This window comes from Heterodontus francisci, chromosome 12 (assembly GCF_036365525.1).
Source record: "Heterodontus francisci isolate sHetFra1 chromosome 12, sHetFra1.hap1, whole genome shotgun sequence".
Classification (NCBI taxonomy): domain Eukaryota; kingdom Metazoa; phylum Chordata; class Chondrichthyes; order Heterodontiformes; family Heterodontidae; genus Heterodontus; species Heterodontus francisci.
In genome coordinates this window covers 90,499,758-90,516,570 of record NC_090382.1, presented here as the reverse complement: position 1 = coordinate 90,516,570, position 16,813 = coordinate 90,499,758, and the positions used below count along the sequence as shown (strand labels likewise).

Genomic DNA, 16,813 nt, shown 5'->3' with positions numbered 1-16,813 from the left:
AAAAATAAACACGTTTTGTATTTGTGACGTATTTAATGAGGATGAAGTGGAAGTGCCTTACTAGTTCAGTAAAAGGTATTCATCTGATGGGTTATAGGGTGTACGGCACATTTTATGTTCTTCAGCCCACTGAGTGTTTAATATCAATGTGCAAAATGTTTCATTCCTTAACATTGACTTCCTTGATGAGTACAACAAAGCACAATTAAATAAAATAGTTACACGTACATTACTTACATTAGGCGTACTTATTCTTTTGATAGTTGAAAATGAACAACATTGTGACTTTGTGAAGCTACGAGAAATGCTGATTCGTGTGAATATGGAAGACCTCCGAGAGCAGACACATACACGACATTATGAGTTGTATCGGAGATGCAAGCTGGAGGAGATGGGGTTCAAAGACACTGACCCTGACAGCAAACCATTCAGGTTAGAAAATCCAGATCAATATTTGGTGGAAATGGTTTTTAATACAACCTCTTCTATAATTAGGGCATCTAGGTACGTGGTTTGTATTTGGGGGGAAAATGTATATTTATTAGGTGAAAGTGAAATCAGCAGAAATTTTGTGTAACTGTGAGTAGCCCTTGCCATGCCAAACAAACAAGAAATCCATACACTAAATAGAGAGTAGTCCACATTGTTGCCTGTCCAATGTAAATTGCAGCTAATTTCCATTCACAAATTTTGGATGAATTATGGACAGACAGCTTTCTGTTTACTTCTAGTCAAATCCCTGTTCCTTTGGCAGAGCGTCAACCTGTCTAGATTCTATGAGGGAATATGATCTAAAGTCACTTTACTCTTGTCCTGGAACTGAAAGGGATTGTATTGTATGATCCACTCTGTGAAGCAATGCTTTATTTTGAATATTTGCAATTATTGGGTCATGTTTACAACCTTATCCATTGCCACACATTCCAAATGTGGTGTTCCTTTATGCTAAGATGAAAATAAGATGTTTCTTTGCTGATAGCCAAAAGCAGCAAGAGACTCTAAATATGTAAAGGAGTTCTCTGTTCATATCTAAATCCAGATCCATCCTGCTGGGAAGAATTCAATCTTCCTTAAAGCTGTTGTTGTACATAACTCATGAGGTTGTAACTCTTGTCTTCATCACTTTGTTTCCTGCATAGCTAGATATGGAGTTTTCATTTTGTTTAGTAGGGGAAGGGTAAACATGATGTCAAATATTTGCCGTGCTAATCGTATGGATTCCTGTTTACTTAGTGGAATAAAACTATTCACATTCTTTCAGAACACTGGCATGATTGTTCTAGTGCAATTCAGTTCTTTGGAGAACTACAGTTAGTGCAGTACCAGAGGGCATGGTGATGCTGCAATGTGGTAGGAATGAGTGAAGCCATTTAGGGCTGGATTTTACAGAGGCCTCGACGTTGGGATCCATGGCGGGGGTGGGGGGGGGTGCAAGAAGATTGCCCCGGATGAAGCATACCACGGACCTCGATGCAGGCAGGGCCCTTCCTGATCTTGCCACCGGCGGCAACGCCTCCTGGCACCCCCCCTCCCCCCCCCCCCCCACACTGCTTGGCGACGGAACGGTAATTTAAATATTCAAATAAATTAGCTCACCTGCATTAATGAAGTTCCTGTCGCCTCCTGAAGTGCCGCCGCAATCTTCATCCAGCGGTCGGCACTGCCATGCCTTCGAACCCCCATCTGGGGAAATGAGGCATAACACCTGTGGGGACAGGGGAGGGGGAAAGTTTCTCAGTGCGGGAGGGGGAAGTGGGGGGATGGTGAGAAGGGGTTGAGGGTTAAAGTTCTTAAAGGTCGGGGTGGGGGGGAAAGATCGGGATCTGCATAAAAGTTTTTGTTTTGCGGGGGGCGAATGTCCAATTAATGAATCAATTCTTCCTTGGGAGTGTGGGTGAGGAGAGTGAAAATGTAATTCCATGTTTAACTGCACTTTCCCACATTCTTTGACTTTAAAAATGCAAATGCACCTAAAGGGCTTGAAACCCTTTAAAAATGGCGCCTGTGCAGTGGCGCCGGATGCCGGGGACGGTTCACCCGCCCCCTCCACATCATTGGGGTGTTGTGGGGTGAGTGGTGGTCCACCCCTGCCATGTTACTGAGCTGCCGCATACAAGATCGTGGCGGCTCCGCAGAGTAAAACGCGCACGTGCGGGCTGCCATCTTTTACGGCCACTGCCGTACTCTGCGGCAGCAACATTAAATCCAGCCCATGGTGACTAGTATCGTTATGGTTTCTACAACAACGAGTGATGGTGGTACCAAATTCCAGACAAATATCCATGAGAATATAGAACACTGTAGGCAAAACTGTGGAATTTGTCTAAAAAAAAAAGTGACATTTGCGTGCTTTTTTTTAAAAAGAAGAGAATCTTGAGACTTCTGGTACAATGATTATTGTCTTTTTGGCTATAAAGTTGAAGCTGAGAAGTGGCACAAATTGTTAATATTCTAATATGTCAGTGCTGTGGATATAATTTTCACCAATCTCAACTGAAGGAGAGTCACCGTGACTATCTTCTGCACCCTTCAGCAGCTACTTTCGAAGAGATGTGGAAGGAGATCACCAGCCTGCCTTCTGAGTTGCAGCTTCATGGGTGGGCTGGGAGGGTGGAAAAACCAACATTGTTATAAAATATAGAAAACCAAGAAGTAGTTGTTACTGAAGAACTTGGTGAATCTCTGACCCTCGTGCCTTGCCTTACGATGCATACTAAATATTGTAATTGTTTGCCAAATTGAACCAAGCTGGAACATGTGACAGGGTCTTATTCTTTGTCACTGTCCATTATCTAATCTGTTGAAATGGTAGTGGCCTAGAATTGGTTGCGTTCGTTGACAATGCAACCATTAGATGGTGCAGTACTGGCACATGCACAACTGCAGCCTCATCGACTGAAACGTCACTGTCTCAGGCAGCTGCCAGTAATAAATTGGTACTGCTCAGTTTGTCACGAATTAAACCCAAACCCCTTAAATGTCTGCGGTCGCCACCTCCATCCCACTCCCAAGCGTATCCTGCTCCCTCCCGCCATAGCGCTTCTGTCTCGGCTGCCCACTCCCCGTGACCCCTCGGCCACTCGCACTACCCTCGCCTCTTCTCCGGGTAGCGTGGCGGGAGCGTTTGGCCAAGAGGAGAAAGCAGCAAGCGAGCAGCTGAAGCAGCGAGGCAGGTTGAAGTGGGTAAAGCAGCTAGGAGGGACGTGGTAAGGCCATGAATGAGCGGGGTGGGGGAGCGCGGGGAGAAGGGAAGCGAGCGACCGAAGCCGGGTACTGTTGGGGGGTGCGGGGGGAATGGAGACAGCCATTGAGAGGTGAGGCAACGTGCTGGCATCATGACGTAGGTGTGCGCATGCGCAAATTCATAACGACAAGCTGGCAGATGTTCGGACGCACTGATGACATTGGCAATCGCTCTGCGCATGCTCTGCATTGCCAGGAAACACTCCGCTAGAAATTTGATCATTCCCTAGTTGAGCAAGCAGAGCCTGCTAATGCACCATTGTTACTCTTGTGGAATCAGTATTCAAATTCAGCCCAGGAATTGGGGATCAAAATCTCCTTCTCACTGACTATAAGGATTCACCATGGCTGTGGAGTGGGGGAGGTGGTGGGGATGGCAATGGCGGGGCAGTGCTTGACAAAGGACCTACTGGGATCACTGTCAGCCTGTAATTCAGTATAAACTAGAAATTTCTTTTGCAAGTTAACAAGAACAGATGAGTTGGTTAATGGAAACAGTTACCTTGGTTGAATTGATGGTGTTCTTTTGAGGTTAAGGTGCACTAATGGGGTAACATAATGAGCGCTTTAACTCTACCTCTGCCTGAGTTTTACCTAATCTGCCAGTGCTTGGTGCAGACTCAATGCCAGAAGTAAAACGTGTTTAATTCCCCATCATTGACATCCCTGAAAATGAAAATACACATTTCGGCAAAAAAGTCTGAATTAATAGCTTTTAAGCTAATCTGTTTGACATACTGAAGACTGGCATTTAGCAGTTGATCTATAATTCTAAAAATATTGCTCTGTGTTCAGCCTGCAAGAAACCTACGAAGCCAAGAGGAATGAATTCATGAGTGAGCTGCAGAAAAAGGAGGAGGAGATGAGGCAAATGTTTGTCATGAGGGTTAAAGAGACTGAGACAGACCTAAAAGAGAAAGAGAAGGAGGTGAGCGTTTTTTCCCCTAGAAACTGGAAATAGGTTAGATTCTGTTAATTGTCTTGCTGAAATTGTAAATTCCATATCTATTGGTTTCCTGTTAATAATACACACACTATATATAACAGTAAGAAAAGAAGGTTGTCTGGCCTTTCATTAATATTCAGGCATGCTACTTGTATTGAAATCTCAGGCCTAAGTTTGGAAGTACTGAATCTTCTGGAATTAAAGGTTCAATTCACCAAGTGCATGGGTAATTCAACACCCTGTTCTGCCATTTAACAAAATAGAGGTGAAGAAAACTTTTTTTAAAGTAAACTTGTGTGAATTAACAAGCTAGACCTGGCTATTGACACTGGGGTTTGCACAGAAATGTTCAACACATCTGCCAATTTCACTAAAGTTGGAAAAGAATGGCACGGACTTGCCACTGACCTCGAAGAAAGCTGTCCACAAAACTCTAAGATCTATGTGTCATGGATTATACCTTTTCCAAAATTAATTTGAATCTGGAGCCAAGTCAAAAGGGCCTCCAGGCATCCAGCAACAGTGATGTCATCAAGCAGGGTAAGCAGCGAATCACATAGAAGAATGTGGGACGGCGCAGGGGCGGCACAGTGGCGCAGTGGTTAACACTGCAGCCTCACAGCTCCAGCGACCCGGGTTCAATTCTGGGTACTGCCTGTGTGGAGTTTGCAAGTTCTCCCTGTGTCTGCGTGGGTTTTCTCCGGGTGCTCCAGTTTCCTCCCACGAGCCAAAAGACTTGCGGGTTGGTAGGTAAATTGGCCATTATAAATTGCCCCTAGTATAGGTAGGTGGTAGGGAAATATAGGGACAGGTGGGGATGTGATAGGAATATGGGATTAGTGTAGGATTAGTATAAATGGGTGGTTGATGGTCGGCACAGACTCGGTGGGCCGAAGGGCCTGTTTCAGTGCTGTATCTCTAAACTAAACTAATTCTCACAGACAACAAAGCAGGATGTGAAATATGCTTATTATCCTTCATTTTTTGTAAATTTTACAAAGAGTCAAATTAGAATTGGGGCATACACATTAGGAGCTGAACTTTAAATAAAAAAACTTTTTATTAAACTATGGAATTTTTATCACAAAATTTGATACACAAATATATAATTGGTTTCCCAGTGCTAATCAGGTTCTTCAGCAATAGATATGAACTCAGTAAGCAGTTAAAAACCCAGTTACACTTCATTAACAAGACATAACTTTTTGGGGGGTGTTTAATAGCAATATTACTGTATAAGAGGGGAAGTTCTCCTCAGTTCAGTGATTTCTAAGGATTGTCATCTGCGGGGACTTCAACGGCACACCCTGTGGAGCAGCAGAGAATCACTGACAGCAACTTCTGGATTTCCATGTTTAACTGGGCTTGTGAAGATGCCAGAAGTTGCTGTCAATTTCCCCATTGTAATGACAGTGAACACTGACAGTTTCACCGTCATTACAACCACAAAATCTAGGCCAGTGTGATGAAAATAGCATCTGGAATTTAAGATTTGGACCTATTTCTTGCACCGCCCATGTATAGAAAGAAAATAGTAAAGTGAAATTTTGCCTTATGTTACTTGAAGTATCAGACAATAAGATACATGAAGGGCAACCATTGATATAATGACAACTCTCTCATGTTTCCTCAAAAAATAAATGGCCTTGACCGAACATTGAATTTTTGCTTGCATTACTCCTCTGGCTTCATGTTTACAGCTTCATGATCAGTTTGATCTTCTGAAGAAAACACACCAGGAAGAGAAGAAAAAGCTAGAGGAGAAGCGCAGAGAACTGGAAGAAGAAATGAATGCGTTTAACCGGAGGAGAATGGCAGCACAGACACTGCAGGGGCAATCTTTCCAGGCTACAGGACAGCAGCCGGTCAAGAAAGACAAAGATAGAAAAAAGTAAGCTGGTTTACTGACCGCATAAAATGTAAATTTGCTTCAGAATATCTACTTCGTGAGATTGCAGTTATTGATTACTGAGGCTTGTTCCTCCCTGTCCTATATTTAAATTACAACTAATCCTACTCTGTGACCTGTATGTCAAATATTACGCTGACAAGCATGTTCTCATGCCAGTTACCTAAAAGAGATGTGTCATATATATATACGTGTGTGTGTATATGTGTATATAATTCTACCGCACAGACCAAGTAGAAAGTAAATAGAACATTTATGGAGATCCATTGAGACTAGAGGATTAATTAAAGTCTGTGTCAACATCTAAATGTAGGTTGAAATATCTACTGGTGCTGTAGGACTCTGCATAAGTTAGGAAAGGGATAAACATCCAGGACTTAGTGGTTCGCACAAAATTAACTACCTTTGTCAGAAATTGCTGCAGTGCTGTTGATCTATGCAGTTGGTTGAAACTATTCATCCACAACATATTTAAATTTGTTTATTTCTAAATATATTCTGGTTTCTTTATTTTGCCTTTATTTCTACGTAAGTTAACACTGTTTGAGCTTGATTGTTCAAGAAGAACTAAACTCCAAATGGGGATGTATCAATGGGTGTGGCTTGCCTTGTAGCCACTCAGTTTGTGTAGCCTAAAATTAAATGACCATTCCCTTTTGAGAGAGAATCCATTGCAAATTACAAGTAACCTGAATCTATCTGCACTAATATGGCTCAGGATCACATCATCTGGATGATGGTCTTTGTCCCGTGTTGTGTTATACAGTAAATTTGTACTATGAGTTGTCTGATGGAAGAAAGAGAAGCACATGCCCTGAAGGAAAGGCAGCTTGACTCATAACACCGTTGTGGAGCTCCTAGCCGCTGTCTTTGGCGGTATGGTCAGAAGTTTGAGTGTCAGCCAGACACCCATATTGGTAGTAAAAGTATATGTGGTGAAGAGGGGCTGAAGAAAACACAGATCCAGCCACATATAAAGAGTGGGGGCTACTCTGGCATTTGGAGTTTGGAAACAATTGAGGGTACACAGCTCGCTCCTCTAAATAGTTTTTCCTATGGAAGAGGAAAAGAAAATAACTTAATGAATGGATAGTTACCAGACAGCAGGGTGCAACATGTTCTTAAATTAGTGGGGGAGACAAGAGGGTTAATTTTTCCCCCTCTTCCACTCAATTGCTATAGATGTCACAAAAAGAGAGCTTTTTGTTTTGCTTTTTAATTAGAAAGGTTATGTTTTCCTGCTTTGGCTCAGCGTGTGAAGTTTTATACTCACGTTGACTGTTGAATTTTCTATGGTATTGGTTTTGGGCATCATCAATATTTCCTTAAGGGGAATATTTTTATTGTTCAAATTCAGTCAAACTGTGTATGTACAACTGTGAGATTTTTGCTTCAGTCAATGCCACCTCCACAAACCAAGTGCTAGTCTTTAGACCTGGGCACTCCAATTCAGAGAAAGATCTATCTTTTGCACTGAAGTTAATTGCAGGATCCATCTGTACCATGTGTTTCTCATCATGTATGACTTTGGTGGTTCTTGCATTACCAACTTAACTTGGATGGTAGCATTCACTTTGGAGCCAGATGGTTTTGGCTTCAGTTCTCATTTTCTCTCCCTGCCTTCTTTCATCTTTCTCGCCTCTTCACTTTCTTTCTCTTTTGTGTTTCTCACCTTTCACTCTATCTTTTCTTTCTTTCCCCCTCTCTTCTTTCTTTCTCACCTTTTTCTCTCTCGATCCGCACTTTTCTTCACTCGTGTTCTGCACACCTCAACAACAACTTATGTTTATATAGTGCTTTTAAAGTAATAAAACATCCTAAGGCGCTTCACAGGAACATTATAAAGCAAAATTAGACACCGAGCCCCATAAGGCAGTATTAGGGCAGATGGCTAAAAGCTTGGTCAAAGAGGTAGATTTTAATGAGCATCTTAAAGGAGGAAAATGATGTAGAGAGGTATAGGGAAGGTATTCGAGAGCCTGGAGCCTAGGCAGTTGAAGGCATCCAACGGTGGAACGATTAAAATCAGGGGTGCTCAAGAGGTCAGAATTAAATGAGCATGGGTATCTTGGAGGGTTATGGGGCTGGAGGAGATTAGAGATATGGAAGGGTGAGGCCATGTAGGGATTTGAAAACAAGGATAAGAATTTTAAAATCAAGATGTTAATTGATCGGGAGCCAATGTAGGTCAGTGAGTACAACAGGGGTGATAGGGGAATGGCACTTGCTGTAGGTTAAGACATGCAGCAGAGTTTTGGATGGCCTCAAGTTTACGGAGGGTACAATGTGGGAGGCCAGCCAGGAATGCATGGGAATAGTCAAGTCCAGCGGTAAAGGCATGAATGAGGGTTTCAGCAGCACATAAGCTAAGGCAGAGGTAAAGTAAGTCGGGCAATGGAGGTGGAAATAGGTGGAATTAGTGATGGCACGAATATGTGGTTGGAAGCTCATTGTGGGGTGGGGGGGTGGGTGATGGTCAGATGTGATACCAAGGTTATGAACAGTGTAGTTTAGTCTCAGACAGTGGCATGGGAGAGGTATGTAGTCGGTAGCTCGGGAAGTGTGTGTGGAGCGGGGACCGAAGACAATTGCTTCACTCTTTCCAATATTTAATCGGAGGAAATTTCTGCTCAACCAGTACTGAATGTCAGACCTTCGTGCTCTCCCCACCTCTTGTATCAATGCTGAGTATTGGAATATCATCATTTAGTATCATACAACAGAGCATTTATTATTTGCTTCATTTATATGATTTCTAATTTTTGTTTTGTTTCTCTTTCAGTTAAAGCTTCATGCACATTTAAACCCATCAGTATGGGATTGTTTCTTGTGACCTTATAACATAATAGTTATCATCCAAAAAAATGTCTCTTTCCTCCAAACTTTCCCACTCCTGCTCCACCACAACATGGACAACAAACATTCCACATCAAAACTCAAGCAGAAGGAGCCAACATCAAGACCTGTGAAACCCTGTTTGGATGATTATCACATGAATTTTGTTATTCCACATGTTTCATTGTTGTAATGAATCCTAATTTCATTCTGATTCAGTCTGTCATTGCCTCCGAAATGTTGAAATCTTCAGATGACTTGTTCATTTTTTTTTTCCAAAGAACCCTTTTTAAAGGAACATTAATATAGAATATATATATTTAAAATATTTTTGTAAGCATTTCTAGTAAAAACAAAAGATAAGCACACCAATTTTGTATGACATAATTTATGAAATGTATATGCAACAACCACAAAATTGTTTTCTCGGTTTTAAGATTTTAATGTTGCACCGAAGAATATATGCAAGATGGAAAACAAGCCAAGTTTCATTCATAATGTTTTATAGGTTTGATTTTCTTAAAAATGAAGGATGTTCTTGAACCTTAAAGTCAGCTCTTGGGGAAAGCTAAAATGTGCAATTTTGTGCCAAATTGTTTAGGCCTGCATTCTAGTGAGAAAAACTAAACTAGCTTTATATTTTGAATTGGGATCTTAAAAAAAGTAGACAACTCTTAAGTTTGCTCACCTACAGTTTGTTAGATGCTCAATTTCTTGCATATGGTATAATTCAAGTTAAAACATATTAAACAATGGAGTTACACAGACTATCAGATGAAACTGGAGCTACTGAGAGTTGGCCATTTTTGGGCAAAGTGGGAGGCAGGGGGGCATGTAGAAAGGACAATACTACTTTGGACTCCATAGGAAGCATCTGGTTGCATTTAATCTGAATGCATCTTTTAAGGTTTAATGGCTGTGTGTCGACCACATGGAAGAGGTACTAGCCTTGTGCCACTTTCACTCCCTGGAGCAAATTCTTGTATTTTGCACTTAATATAAGGACGGGTTAATTGGGCAATCAGGCACATCAGTGTAGCAAAGAGTACTTATGTATTTCATTTTTGAAAAAATGAAAAATTGTATTGTAACACCTTGCTTTACAGATTCCTGTTTTGAACACCTTTACACTTTAGCAGCTAAATAGTGGAATAGGCCCACTGGGTGAAATAGGTGGTGGATGGAATTCATCTTACATTGGTAGCTAGAACCATAGAAAAAGTACGGCGCAGAAGGAAGCCATTCAGCCTGTCCTGTCTGTGCTGGCCGAAAAAACTAGCTACCCAATTTAATCCCACTTTCCAGTACCTGGTCCAAAGCCTTGCCAGTTACAACACTTCAGGTGCGTGTCCAGGAACCTTTTAAAAGAATTGAGGGTTTCTGCCTCCACCATCTGGCAGTGAATTCCAGACACTCACCACCCTCTGGGTGAAAACGTTTTTCCTCATGTCCCCTTTAATCCTTCTACCAATCACCTTAAATCTGTGCCCCCTGGTAATTGACCTCTCTGCTAGGGGAAACAGGTCCTTCCTGTCTGCTCTATCTAGGCCCCTCATAATTTTGTACACCTCTATTAAGGCACCCCTCTCCTCTGTTCTGAGGAAAACAACTCTAGCCTATCCAGTCTTTCCTCATAGCTGCAACTTACGAGCCCTGGCAACATTCTTGTAAATCTCCTCTGTACTTTCTGTAACGTGGTGACCAGAATTGTACGCAATACTCCAACTATGGCCTAACCAGCATTTTATTCTGTTCCAGCATTACATCCATGCTTTTGAATTCTAAACCTCAGCCAATAAAGGAACGTATTCCATATGCATTCTTCACCACTCTTTCTACCAGTCCTGCCACCTTCAGGGACCTGTGAACATGCACTCGAAGGTCTCTCACTACTTCTACCCCTCTCAATATCCTCCCATTTATTGTGTATTCCCTTGCTTTATTTGCCTTCCCCAAAAGCATTACCGCACACTTACCTGGATTGAAGTCCTTTTACCACTTTTCCGCCCACTCAACCAAACCATTGATATAATTCTGGAATCTACAGCTAACCTCTTCACTGTCAACTACGTGGCCAATTTTTGTGTCATCAGAAAATTTCCCAATCATGCCTCCCACATTTAAGTCCAAATCATTAATATATACCATAAACATCAAGTGACCCAACACTGAGCCCTGTGGAATGCCACTGGAAACAGCTTTCCATTCACAAAAACATCTATTGACTACTACCCTTTGTTTCCTGGCCCTGAACCAATTCTGGATCCAACCTGCCACATTGCCCTGCATCCCATGGGCTTTCATTTTACTGACCAGTCTACCATGTGGGACCTTGTCAAATGCCTTAGTAAAATCCATGTAAACCACATCCACTGCACTTCCCTCATCAATCCTTTTTGTTACTGCCTCAAAAAACTCAATCAAGTTAGTAAGATATGACCTTCCCTTAACAAATCCATGCTGACTATCCCAGATTAATCCGTTCCTTTCTAAGTGACAGAATCTATTTTGAGGGACAGGATAAACTAACAATTTACCCACCACCGAGGTCAGACTGACTGACCTATAATTATTTAGCCTATCCCTTGCACTCTTTTTAAACAATGATACAACTTTCGCAGACCTCCAGTCGTCTGGTATTTCTTCTGTATCTAGTGAGGATTTGAAGATGATCCTCAGCGCATCCATTATTTCCTCACTGGCTTCCTTTAACAACTTGGGATGCAATCCATCTGGCCCTAGCGATTTATCCACTTTCAGGGATGTCAGGCCTTCTAGTACTTCCTCTCTCATTATGCTTGTTGTATCTAATACTTCACACTCATCCTCTTTAACTACAATGTCTACATCAACCCTCTTCTTTGTGAAGACAGAGACAAAAAACTCATTAAGAACCCTGCCCACATCTTCTGCATACATGCATAAGTTCCCTTGTACATCTCTGATAGGCCCTACCCTTTCCTTAGTTATCCTCTTGCTCTTAATGTACTGATAAAACATCTTTGGGTTTTCCTTGATTTTACCTGCCAATAATTTTTCATGTCCTCTCTTTGCTTTTCTAATTTACTTTTTTACTTCACCCCTGCACTTTCTATACTCCTCTAGGCTTTCTAAAGTATTAAGACTTTTGTGATCATCATAAGCTTTCTTTTTCTGCTTTAACTTACCTTGTAAGCTTCTAGATTACCAGGGGGCTCTAGATTTGGCAGTACCACCTTTTATCTTGTGGGGACATGCCTATACTGTGCCTGTAGAATCGTGCTTTTAAATGCCTCCCGCTGGTTTGCCACTGATTTTCCTTCAAGTAGCTGTATCCTGTCCACTTCCACCAGGTCACCTCTCAGCTTCTTAAAATTTCCCTCCTCCAATTTAGGACTTTTACTCCTGTTTTATCATTGTCCTTTTCCCTGATTGCTTACTGTATTATGGTCACTATCTCCAAAATGGGCACCCACTGTTACTTCCTCCACTTGCCCAGCTTCATTACCAAAGACTAAATCTAGAATTGTGCCCCCTCTCGTTGGGCTTGTTACGTGCTGGCTAAAAATGTTCTCTTGCACGCAGTTCAAGAATGTTGTGCCCTCTGTGCCCTTCGCACTGTTTGTATTCCAGTTGATGTTGGGGTAGTTGAAATCCCCAGCTATTATTGCCCAATAGTTTATGCACTCATAAATTTGCCTACATATTTTTTCTTCTACCTCCCTCTTACTATTTGGGGGTCTATAGTCCACTCCTAGTAGTGTGGCTACCCCTTTTTTTATTTCTGAGCTCCACCCATATAGCCTCATTTGATGATTCATTTAGCATGTCATCCCTCCTCAAAGCTGTTATTGATTCCTTAACTAATAATGCTACACCCCCTCCTTTTTTATCTCCCTCTCTATCCCACCTGAAAACTCTATATTCAGGAAGAGTTGCCATTCCTTGGGGAATAACGCAATGTGGATTGAACTGTCTACTTTAACTGGACACTGCCAATAGGATTGTGCTGTAGTAGGATCTTTCCATTTCAGTTTGACTTTGCAGTGTTGAGAAGGCTTTGGGTTGCTTGCTATTTTACTGCTGTCCTTGCATGGGTCATTCATTTCTTCCATGAAAGAGAAAGGTATGTAAACCAAGCTAATGAGGTACTTCATTATAAGTAAAACAAACCTTTTGCACATAGCTGTCTTATAACTTTTTTTCTCATCATTATATTTTTAGTAAGTTGGATTGATCAATGCTAGCAGTAATTAATGTGCTTGAAGAGTGTCACGTGCTCTCTTTCTAGCCTTCATCACTCTGTTGTGTCTTTTCTCCTGTTTTTTTTTGAAATGGGAGATTTGACAAGACTTCACCAAAGGGGCATTTAGAAGGAATTGCTTAAGCATACAAAAGAAGCTCACATGTGGAATGATATGATTTACTAACCAAATTGAACTTAAGGAACGTAAGTCATAGTATACTCAAATTTTATAGCTTAGCTAATTTTTGTATGAAGGAATTGCAGTTTTAAATTGATGTAGATTACTTCAAAATTTGGGTTATTTTTCTTTTGAAGAATGAAATTTCTTTAACTGAACAATATGATGAAGGCTTGTATGAATTGGCTTTTAAAGCGGGCACAAGGATAGATTTTCTTTTAAATTAGTCTTAAAATTTCCTTGTTCTGATACCACTCCCAGTTTGTACAGTGAATGTATCAAGGCCAAAAGGCTTAATTTGTGGTGATCACTCAACAAATTGAGAACAAAATCTTTTAAACAGAATTTTTGTTTTTGATGTCTAGTTCATCCTAAGAACCTTGTGATGACTTACTTTTAAAATGGAGTGCATGAATCCAGAAAGTACGAATATGCTTTAAGTGCTTGCCTGGTATGTCTTTTATACAGGCACTTCTACAGTAAATAACACATCCCCTTTAGTTCATATATTTGCAATGTTGTTTGCATAATCAAATCAACAGTAGTGTATCCTCACAATGGTCAGGCATTACCAGTTCACCATTGAATGTCTAACTGTAATGGGTTTGCATTAGGTAATAAGATGGCGGCTGGAGAGGGTGTTTTATAGGTCAGTATCCCATCCTTTCTCAACTCCTTGCATTTCCAGTGACTGACTATACAAAGACTACAAAAAGGCTTAATTCATATTTGTACATTTAAACCTCTATTCTAGGAAAGTATTCAGTTCACCAGCAGTAGCATGCCTAATATTGATGTCTGAAGTTAACTCAAAATCCCTTTGGGAGTAATTGTCCACTTTGTTTACTGCCCATAGCCTGTAGCAGTGGGAGATGTGATTAATCATTTAGAAATATGTGTTCCATCAGTGAACTTATTATTTAGTGTTTAAGGAGTTCTATTATGGATACTATCATTGTGCTTTAAAGTGAACAATTGGTAGACTTTGTAAATGCAATATTTTACCACAGTAGATCACACCAAAACTGAATTTGGTCGCAGCTCTGCTTTGGGTAGTAAACCAATATGGATCGAACTGTCTACTTTAACTGGACACTGCCAGCAGGATTGTGCTGTACTAGGGTCTTTCCATTTCAGTTTTACTTTGCAGTGCTGAGAAGGTTTTGGGTTGCTTGCTATTTTACTGCTGTGCTTGCATGGGTCATTGTTTTCTTCCATGATAGAGAAAGGTATGTAAACCAAGCTAATGAGGTACTTCATTAAAAGTAAAACAAACCTATTGCACAACTAAAGTTGCAAGATCTTTTTTTTTATTAATGGCCTGTTCCTTCATTGTTTCGTTCAAGTGATTGGTTATCATTCAGAAAGAACGTGGGTTGGTGAATAACCTCTTGTTATTTCTTCTTCTGTCTGACATTCTTGGAAGCTAATTGTGCTAAAACATTTATATTCATTAAGCAATGATAAGTCAGTGGGTTGATGCTCCATCTTGTGGTAGAAGGAGAAAGGATTCTGATTCATATTTTCAGTTCACCTCATGCCGATCTCTAGAAATGCTGTTGGAGGAAATACAGAGAGGAGGCCAGTACATATACAGAATGAGGGAAAAAGTCAGCAACCAAGTCACCCAAGGCAACTCATTCACCTCATAGTGTCTAATTATAGAACGGTACTGACAGAAGTCTAGGTATGGGTGATTTGTTTACCTGACTTTTTGGCCCATGAGTAAGTGGGGATATCCAGAGGCTGTAAATGTGTGTTCCTCTCCTTGCTATGGAATGGATTTCCAATCAGTTGGAGTGTTAGCATGGTTGAAGATGCCATGATCTCCTGGTGAAAATAGAATTAAACTCAGCTGGAGTGACCTTTTCCTATTGTCAACTAACTGTTCTTACAGTTGAAGGATAACCACTTGTTTGAGATATCATAAAGTTTCCTGGCTTTAATTCCTTTTGAACTCTACCTCACTCTGATTTTGTGTTCTCAATAGAGGAGGTGGCATAGGAGAAAATAGGGCTGATTGAAGGAGCTTACAGGGCGGGAGCGGGGAGGAGCAGATATGGTAAACAGCTGCTATCTTACTTCGAACATCTTAAATCTGTCAGCTAGTGTGTAACTTGCACTGATCTATTAAATAAGCTGAACTGAATATTTTATACCATCATTTTTGTTTTGACTTTAGATCATGACACTCCATTTCCAAATTCCATCTAAGTTTATTGAGTTTTACTGTCTAAATGATTTCTAGTTTGAAATTCTTAGAGAAAAGGATATTGTAGCTTTACCATCAGTTATTTACAAACGCACATTGTCTATTGCCTTTCTTGGAGGTGGAGAGGTTTTTTTTTAAATGGATCAGGTTCATTTTAAGATGCCATTTTTCATTGCGTCTTTGGACCAAACTATCCTAAAACTCGTTATAGAGAAACCGTTTTTTTGCATTAATTCTTAACAAGGGTGCTTGCTTGAAATCCATAAAATATTTATAAATTTATATATAGTTTTTTTACTAAATAATCAGAATTGAGCAGTGAATTGTTCTAAAACATTTTGCATACAATTGCTAGTATTGTCACTTGAAATTGTATCACTCCATAGTATTCCAGTTCATTGTACTTTTTCATTTTTACCTTTTATTCAGTGTGCATTTGTAATTCTTCTGTTATTTTCAGCCACTGTAATTCTGTGTACCTATTAGTTTGCTCAGGTCATGTGCTTTTGTGGAACCTTTGTATGTTGTCTGTACTTGAACAATCCTTATATTGTTCAAACTTCTTGTGACAGTACTGCACTGACCTCTGCCATTGATTGTTTTTTTTAATTCTTGCATTTCAATTAGTTATCCATTTTACTCCAACACATTGTGTCCATCTTTAATTTTATGACTTCGTTAAAAACCGATCTGCATACACCAAAATCAAAATGGTTATTTCTGTGCCAGTTCAGTATATAAGTTGTGTTTTAAATGTCCTGAGTTTTATTTTCATTGTTTGCTTAGTATTGACTGTTTATCACTAAATATTAATAAATCATTGTTTTTGAGATTTATTTTGCTTGTCTCCATCTCATGTTTGGTTTCCACCCTCAAGAGATTAAAATGGAGGAGAGGGGAACCACTTCAGGAGGGCATGAATCACATACTGGCATGGTCAGTAACTACAGTGGAGACTGGGTAAAAGGAGATCATTCATACCTGGTATTGTGCACTGAGTAAAGAACTGTTTGCTCATAGGGTACTCTGCACGTAGTTTGTATCCATGTAGTTCTTTCCCAGTGTAAAAATAAATGGAAAAGTCATTCGTAGGACCTTACTTCCTGTTGTCACAATTTTGGTCATGTTTTTGGAATATATTTTGCTGCTATGAATTCTATGTCAGCAGTTCCCATCCAGATTTATGTCATGTCAAATATCACCTTGCAGTTGCAGGCTCTGACTGCCGGATGGCCCTGTGTTGTTGCTGGCATCTTCTAATTTGG

General features: G+C 40.5%; 1 protein-coding gene across 3 annotated transcripts in view; it reads left to right on the top strand.

Annotated features, from left to right (window-relative positions):
* Positions 1 to 16,384, top strand: part of LOC137375986 (septin-8-A-like) — an 84,316-nt gene extending 67,932 nt beyond the window's left edge. For all 3 annotated transcript variants that reach the window (XM_068043832.1, XM_068043834.1, XM_068043833.1), the window contains 4 exons: positions 264 to 432; positions 4,039 to 4,171; positions 5,890 to 6,080; positions 8,881 to 16,384. In XM_068043832.1, the coding sequence (XP_067899933.1) occupies positions 264 to 432; positions 4,039 to 4,171; positions 5,890 to 6,080; positions 8,881 to 8,884 (497 nt within the window). In that variant the 3' untranslated portion in view covers positions 8,885 to 16,384. The remainder of the gene's footprint in view (positions 1 to 263; positions 433 to 4,038; positions 4,172 to 5,889; positions 6,081 to 8,880) is intronic.
* The last annotated feature ends 429 nt before the right edge of the window (positions 16,385 to 16,813 follow it).